Source organism: Mus pahari, chromosome 6 (genome assembly GCF_900095145.1).
Source record: "Mus pahari chromosome 6, PAHARI_EIJ_v1.1, whole genome shotgun sequence".
In the NCBI taxonomy this organism is placed as follows: Eukaryota; Metazoa; Chordata; class Mammalia; order Rodentia; family Muridae; genus Mus; species Mus pahari.
The window spans coordinates 80,407,061-80,415,665 of NC_034595.1; the positions used below are offsets into that span (position 1 = coordinate 80,407,061).

General features: G+C 46.0%; 1 protein-coding gene across 2 annotated transcripts in view; it reads right to left on the reverse strand.

Annotated features, from left to right (window-relative positions):
• Positions 1-8,605, reverse strand: part of Zbtb8a (zinc finger and BTB domain containing 8A) — a 23,047-nt gene that overhangs the window by 2,220 nt on the left and 12,222 nt on the right. For both annotated transcript variants that reach the window (XM_029539638.1, XM_021200354.2), the window contains 2 exons: positions 2,470-3,275; positions 341-510 (listed from right to left, as the gene is read on the reverse strand). In XM_029539638.1, the coding sequence (XP_029395498.1) occupies positions 341-510; positions 2,470-3,274 (975 nt within the window). In that variant the 5' untranslated portion in view covers position 3,275. The remainder of the gene's footprint in view (positions 1-340; positions 511-2,469; positions 3,276-8,605) is intronic.

Consider the following 8,605-nt stretch of genomic DNA (forward strand, 5'->3'; position numbering starts at 1 on the left):
GAGTGCTGGGATTAAAGGCGTGTGCCACCACGCCCGGCTTATTTTTATTTTTTGGTTTGTGGAGACAGGGTTTCTCAGAGCAGTCCTGGCTGTCCTAAAATTCACTCTGTAGACCAGGCTGGCCTCGAACTCAGAATGCGTGCACCATCACTGCCTGGCTCCCTGACTCAGATTATTAAAGCAGATAAATGCAGGGCTGAGGATGTACCTGAGTGGTAGAGACCTTGCTTAGCATGCATGGTGCAGTGCTCAATCTCTAGTACCAGAAAGGGGAAAGCAGAGGGAGGGAAAGGGAGGGGGGGGGGACAGGAAGCAAACTGATGAAAACTGGTATACATACAGTTCGGAAATGGCTACTGAGATGGTCTAGCCTGCTGAACCGTTTCCCACAAGCTTGGCACGGGTAGGGCCTCTCTCCTGTGTGGCAGCGCAGGTGGCGCTTGAGGTCTGCCTTCCGTTTCACCACATGTGTGCAGAATGGGCATTTGAATCGCAGCCTGGGCGGGTCATCTGTCAGGGGACAGTTGGATTACATCACTGCAAGATGACAGTAACGATTCTATTAGCGGGAGGAATGCAGAGGAGTTGCTGAGTCCAGCCATGCAAAGGTACAGACACATCGCTTGAATTATGCATCTTCGACTGTCGAGCAGTCCTGGGCACAGAAGGAAAACCTGACTATGAAAACCACCACGCTCATCCTTTGTAATCTGATCGTACACATCAGACTTTACATGTGAAAAGGTGGTACCAGACTGTAAACCACACACACAAGCCAAGAATAAAGCAAATTAATTTCTTTTGTTTGTTTTGGTTTTTGGTTTTTTGAGACAGGGTTTCTCTGTGTTGCCCTGGCTGTCCTGGAACTCACTCTGTAGACCAGGCTGGTCTTGAACTCAGAAATCCGTCTGCCTCTGCCTCTCAAATGCTGGGATTAAAGGCGTGTGCTTTGCTTCAGAGAGATTTTTAAAGATTATATTTACTTACGTATTTTATTTGTAGTGTGTGTGCGTGTGTGTGTGCCTGTGTTATATGTTAGTACACATGTATGCCACACTGAGAGTGTGGAAGTCAGGAAAACATATAGGAGCCACCTTGTTCTCTGCTTCCACCTTGTGTTCCAGGGATAGAATCCAGGTCACCAGGCTTAGGGACAAGTGCCTTTACCTGCTGAGCCATCTCTTAGCTCCTTACTGCTTTTCTTTTCTTTTTTTTTTTTTTAATTTTTATTTATTTATTATATGTAAGTACACTGTAGCTATCTTCAGACACTCCAGAAGAGGGCGTCAGATCTCGTTACAGATGGTTATAAGCCACCATGTGGTTGCTGGAATTTGAACTCTGGACCTTTGGAAGAGCAGTCAGTGCTCTTAACCACTGAGCCATCTCACCAGCCCTCCTTACTGTTTTTCAGGACGGGATCTCCCTCAGTAGCTCTGGCTACTAGAACTCAGGGTGAGCACTCTGTCTCAACCTCCTTCATACCAGGGTTACAGATGTGGGCTACCATGCGCAGCTGTAAAAGAACTCATTTGTTCTATTTACGTCCTGTATACCTTGATATGCTTGTTAATGCTTTTCTTTTATGTTATATGTAGGAAAACATTTTATTTAATCACCTCCTCTTATTTTTTTTTTAATTCACTTTAGATCCTGCTCACTGCCCCTCTCCCTGGCCACCCCCTCTCACTATCCTGGTTCTTTTAGTTGTTTGGTTGGTTTTGGTTTTGTGGTGCTAGGGATAGAATCCAGAGCCAAGTTATGCAAGCAAAAGTGTGTTGCTGCAGCAAGACACCCTCAGGCGATTTTTTTCTTTTTCTTTTCATATAGAAGTGTGTGTGTGTTATGTGTGTATTCTCTGAGTACTCTATTATTTTGTCTGTCATTAAACATGTTCAGTATTATATTTTAAATTAAAGATTATAAATTCAAGGTCTATGAAATAAATTTAAAAGTATGACTCAAAAAAAAAAAAAAAATCATATGAGAGCCTGGAAATACGACTCAGTGGGTAAAAGCAACAGCTGTGTTTCCAGTGGACCTGAGAACTGCTCACAGCATCCACATCAATTCCAAGTCCAGGACATCTAATATACTTTTCTGGCCTCTATAAACATTGTCCATACAGGCGTGCTCACACACACACACACACACACACACACACACACACACACACACACATGTAAAAATCTCTTTAAAACTGCCTGGCACGGGGCTGGTGAGATGGCTCAGTGGGTAAGAGCACCCGACTCTTCTTCCGAAGGTCCCGAGTTCAAATCCCAGCAACCACATGGTGGTTCATAACCATCTGTAACAAGATCTGACACCCTCTTCTGGAGTGTCTGAAGACAGCTACAGTGTACTTACATATAATAAATAAACAAATCTTTAAAAAAAAAAAACAAAAAACAAAAAACTGCCTGGCACGGGTATTTGGGACTTGAGAGAGACCTAGAGTCCTTGGGGTACCTGCAAAGCTCCTGGATATGCCATCAGACCCTTGGTTGTACTGGAAACCAGCAGAAGCAGAGTCCACTTCAGCATCCACTGGTACCTGCTCTTCAGACTGGGAAACGTGGTTGCCGGAGTCGGATGTCTGAGCTTCTCCTTGGCCGGACTTAAAGTGAACCACTTCAGATGGTTGTGGCAATCTCACATGCTTGGCCTTTCTACTGAGCTCCTTCCTTTGCTCATGCTTGGCCAACGGTCGCTGAGGACTTCTCTGGGAGGCTGGGTGGTAACTGTACTTGTTCCATGGCTTTCCTGGGTCTGGGTTCACGAGAGAGCGGGGAGACCCTCCTTCTTCCTGCCAGCTGCTATTATAAAAAGAGGGACGCTCTGCTCCATTAGAGCCAGTGTCCTTATCTGAGAGGCTGAAGTAGCGATCTCTCTCTTTCTCGCTAATGTCCAAGGAAGACTTAATGAAAGTCTTACACACACTAATGACGTCAGTCATCTGAAGGAAGCTGGCAGCAGACATCACCTCTATAACATTCTGTCCCGTAAGAGAGAGTTTGCCGGAGTAGACGAAGTCCAGGATGACTGTGAAGGTATCGGGGGAGAAGGTCTGAAACGTGGCTGTGGTCGGCTGACTCGTCTCCCTTGAGTTCTGAGAAAGCAGCATTTTAAAGTAGCCGCTGCTCGCAAACAAGACATTCCGATGCGCTTTGAAGACCTTGCCTTCCACGAGAATACTGCAGTCACAAAACACGTCTTGCCTGCGCTGCTCATTCAGTTGCTGCAGGAGGTAAGACTGGTGAGAGGAGATCTCCATTCTGCGGGGAAAGGACACACGTGGTTACCAGAGGGGACCTAAGAAACAAGCCTGGAACGAGTCGGTGAAAATACAAATCAGAAGGTGGGTTTCCCAGCCAAACGAAACCTCTTTTCTTAGAAAATAGTCCCCAAGAGACAGATGACAGCAGGTACCACAGGAACTGCTACTGCTGGCCTATAGTCCCTGTTACTCAGGAGCTAAGAGGATGACAAGCTCAAGGCCTGCTTGAGCTACAGAGAGGGTTCAAGGCCAGCCTGGAAAACTTGGACCACTCTGACTCAAAAGGTGAAGAGAAGGTTAGGGAGAGAGTCACATGACAAAATACTGGCCGAGCTTATGGAGAGAGGCCCATGTTGATTTCCAGTTTTGCGAAAACAAAACCAACAGACAAACAAAACACATACACCTCTCTCTCTCTCTCTCTCTCACACACACACACACACACACACACACACAAAGCAGGAGAGAGTTCCAGGCTACCATAGTTCTACCTGTATTTCTCATGTAACTATGTGATGACTGGGAACTATTTGTCAAGGTCTGACGCTTAAACATGGAAAAAAAAGCCCGGAAATGTGCCTGGTGCACAAGACCACAGCAATGGAGACCACTGTGTCTCCAAAGGACAAACACAAGAAAATTCCATGGCCATGCACTAGAATTTTCCATTTTTTTTTTTTTGTTTTTTGTTTTTTTGTTTTTCGAGACAGGGTTTCTCTGTATAGCCTTGGCTGTCCTGCCTGCCAATGCTCGCTAACATCACGTTCTCAGTTCCTATCAACAGTGACTTTGTGTCCCATTTGGAAGGAAAAGGCAGGAACTCAAGGCAAGAACTGTCTCTCTTCAGACACCAGAAGAGGGCATTGGATTCCATTATAGATGGTTGTGAGCCATCATGTGGTTGCTGGGAATTGAACTTAGGACCTCTGGAGAGCAGCCGGTGCTCTTAACAGCTGAGCCATCTCTCCAGCCGCTCTACATTTTTTCTTGTCTGTTTATTGTTTGTTTTTTCGTGACAGGGTTTCTCTGTGTAGCCCCGGCTGTCTTAGAACTCATTCTGTAGACCAGGCTGGCCTCGAACTCAGAAATCCACCTGCCTCCATCTCCTGAGTGCTGGGATTAAAGGTGTTGTACCAGCAGTTCCAGCAGTTCCAGAGGGGGAGGATGCTAATGAGCAGCCTAGAGACCATTCTTGTGAGATTTTGGCAAAGAATGTGACTTTTTTTTTTTTTGCCCTTGTCCTAAAAATCTGCCTGAGGCCAAATTGAAGAGTTTTGGATTGTGGCATTGGCAGAGATTTCAAAGACAGCCTAGTATTGACTTTGTCCAAAGACGCCCCTAAGAACTGTGTCACTCTTATGCACATCTATACTGAAAAGGTGCAAGCTGGCCAAGGACAAATATGAAAACACAGTTTAAGGAGAGAAAGACACTGGGAAGTAGGATGGAGGTGAGCCCAGTGCTCAAGGAGATAAAAAGTTTAAAGAAACGCCAGATGGTGCTGGAGAGATGGCTCAGCCATCAAAGGCTAGGCTCACAACCAAAAATATAAGGAAAGCCCGATGCTGAATGGAATGAAGGGATTGTTGACTTTGGGGAAAGATCTCCCCCAGCTAATGTTCCAACTTGTGAGAAGGAAGTAAAGAAACCTTTGAAAACAGAACGCTGGTGAAAACATGATTGGATGGGGCATGTTCCAGGCAAGCAGGAGACCTAGGCAGCCTCAGCCACGGGGTTCTAGCTTTAGAATCAAGGATACAAGAAAGGGGTTGTGGGATCTCCCTCGTTGGCTAAGGAAAGCCAAGGATGGGCATACGTCAGGGGTGTCCCCGCATGGAGGCGCAGCGAGGCCATTGCATGAAGCTATGAAGGTGGAGCCTGGCTTGCCCTGGAGATGCCAGTGCTGTGGCATAACTGCCAAGGAGAACTGCAGACTTGATGTGGAAGTAGCCCGAGAGAGAGAAGTTTGTTGCAGTCAACAGAGCTGAAAGGCCTTGGAGAGCCGAACAGTGTTCTCTGCCAACAGACATGGAGAGGCAGAGTGGGGAGTCTGCCCTGCTGGGGTTCAGACCAGCTTTGGTCCAGTATCTCCTCACTACGCTCCCCTTTCTCCCCTTTGAAATGGCAATGTATGACGTTACAGTTAAGAGATGGCCTTGAGTCTCAGAAGACTCTGGAATTGGAAACAGTGTTGAAAACAGAAAGACCACGAGGACTCTTGAAGTGTGACTGAATGCATTTTGCATTATGATATGGCTACAAGCCTGTGGGGGCAGGAAGAGGAATGTAGAGACTTGAATCCGAATGGCCCCCATTAGCTGATAAGGGGCAGGCTGCCCTTCATAACGGTGCCCGTGGTTCCTGACCTGAGATACTCACCCGCAGGGAGTGCCTAGCAAGCTTCCTCAGACCTCCCTCCCCACACCAGCACCACTGGACCATGCTCACAGCCACAGAAGTTTTGCCACGGTGCTAGGTTCTAAACCCACACAGGAGGAAAGAAAAAGAACGTCAGATTTCACTAAATGACCTAAGCAGAAACTTGGGACATCTTTGATAATGACCTCTAAGGAATACACTGTTTAAGTAGGCTGACTTTGTTGTCCCGGATGCAGCTACCAGATTCTGGATTTAAAGTGCTTGCACAAGACCCTGGCGGGGGTGGGGAGTGGGGTGAAAGTGGGGGGGGGCGGGGAGTTTAAAATGTATTTCTCTCCTTGACTGCAACTGGGACGCAGGAGGAGATAATTTCCAACTATGTTAAAATACCAAAATTCGGGGGGCTGGTGAGATGGCTCAGTGGGTAAGAGCACCTGACTGCTCTTCCGAAGGTCCGGAGTTCAAATCGCAGCAACCACATGGTGGCTCATAACCATCCGTAACAAGATCTGACGCCCTCTTCTGGAGTGTCTGAAGACAGGTACAGTGTACTTTCATATAATAAATAAATAAATCTTAAAAAAAAAAAAAAAAAAAAAAACAAAATTCTGGCCGAGTGCGGAAGAAGGCCAAGTGAGCGAGCTACCATTATGATCCCATCAGTGCGATGATGCCCTGAAAACCTGGGTGCTAGCCAACAGGATGTAGTGTTGGTTAAAAGCACTGTATGAGGGGGTAGGGTGGGGGTGGGGACTGAGCAATATATGTCCATATCTTTTTTTCTTTCTAAAACTGTGGTATTTAGGTCTTGAAACCAAGGGGCTGGGTTATAGCCCAGTCCTTGTCTACCGTTCACAAAGCTCTGTGCTTGGACTCCAACACTGTGTACAAAAAAAAAAGGACTGAGGGAAGGGATGGAAGGAGGGCTGTGCCTGTCAGTCAGAGGGGGAAGAGGTGGGGATTCATGAGGCCTGTTCCGCTCAAGCTCCAGCCAGGTTCAGTAAGACTCTGTCTCAAAAAATAAAGTGAGCCGGGCGGTGGTGGCGCACGCCTTTAATCCCAGCACTTGGGAGGCAGAGGCAGGCGGATTTCTGAGTTCGAGGCTAGCCTGGTCTACAAAGTGAGTACCAGGACAGCCAGGGCTATACAGAGAAACCCTGTCTCGAAAAACCAAAAAAAAAAAAGTGGGGCTGGAGAGATGGCTCAGTGGTTAAGAGCACTGACTGCTCTTCTGAAGGTCCTGAGTTCAAATCCCAGCAACCACATGGTGGCTCAGAACCATCTGTAATGAGATCTGATGCCCTCTTCTGGTGCGTCTGAAGACAGCTACAGTGTATTTACATGTAATAAATAAATAAATATTTTTAAAAAAAATAAAAAAAATAAAGTGGCAGTCAAACCTCGGGGTGCATGGCTTTAATCACATCACTTGAGAGGAAGAGGCAGGCAGATCTCAGTAAGTTCAAGACCAGCCTGGTCTACATAAAGAGTTCTGGGCCACCCAAGACTACACAGTGAGACTCTATCTTAAAATAAAAATAATATTGTGGAAAGTGATTGAGGAAAACATTTGACGTCAACCTTGGTCTCTATACTCACGTGCACACACATGTATAAACACACACACACACACACACACACGCACACACACACGCACGCATGCGTGCACACAGAAACATGTACACACACATACACACATGCACACACGCGTGTGTGCACATAGAAACATGTACACACACATACACACACGCACACATGCGTGCGTGCACACAGAAACATGTACACACACATACACAAAGAAGAAGAGGAAATAGAAGAAGAAGAAGAAGAAGAAGAAGAAGAAGAAGAAGAAGAAGAAGAAGAAGAAGAGCCCAGTGAGCTGTGAGCCCAGTGGTTCACATTAGCATGGAAGAGTTCCCTGGTTTAGTCTCCAGCACCAATAATACAAGAGCAAAACCACAAAGCAAACATGAAAGCAACTGTGGAGTTTGCAGCCACTTCTGCTCTGTCTCTCCAGAGATCTTAGCTCTCGAGGTACGAAGGCCCACTCCTTAGACAGAGCGACCAGTACCAGTAAATTGGAGTGTGACTCAGCGGAATTTTCAGGACCCTTCTGGGGGAGGAACACTTTCATTTGCATTTTTGTAAGCTAGCCTGGGAAATTTAGTGAGATATTGCCTTAAAATAGAAAGTAAAAATCTGGCTGGGGATATAACTTAGTGGCAGATCAATTGCCTACTATGAATGAGGACTACCCAATTCTCAGGAGATTGATGAAGTTGACTAAAACACATTCTATTGTTTAAAGTGGAGTGTATGTGCAGCTCAATGCAGAGAGAAGGTCCCAGGCTACCAGATGCATTGTTAGAAGAGGGGTGTCTACATAACCCAAACCAAGTGAAGTCCCTGGGTACTAAATCATTCCCTATGGTTGTCTGCCCCACCTCCAATGATAACTTCCAAATATTAACTCCAGCCTAAATCCTCCCCTTCTAAACATTCTTACAATGCTTTAGTGTTCTCTGTTACAGTCTGATTCTTTACTTTCCGTATCACTTAAAAATGAAGATCACAGGACTGGAGAGATGGCTCACCAGTTACGAACATGTACCAACACCCACATCAGGAGGTTCACAAGCACCCACGACTCCAGTTCCAGGGGGTCCGATGCCTTCTTGTGACCTTTGCTATGCACACCTGCTGCCCCTCCCCCAATCTAGCTATCTGCAGAAAAAATATATAAAATATATATATATATATATATATATATATATATATATATATATATATTTTAAAGGACGCATAATGGAGATGTAGTTCCTATTGTGGTGATAAAACATACTGACAAGCAGGAGGTGGTGGCTCATGCCTGTAGTACTGGTACTCGGGAGACAGAGTCACTTGGGTCTAGGAGTTTGAGGCTAGCCTGGTCTACAGAGTGAGTTCCAG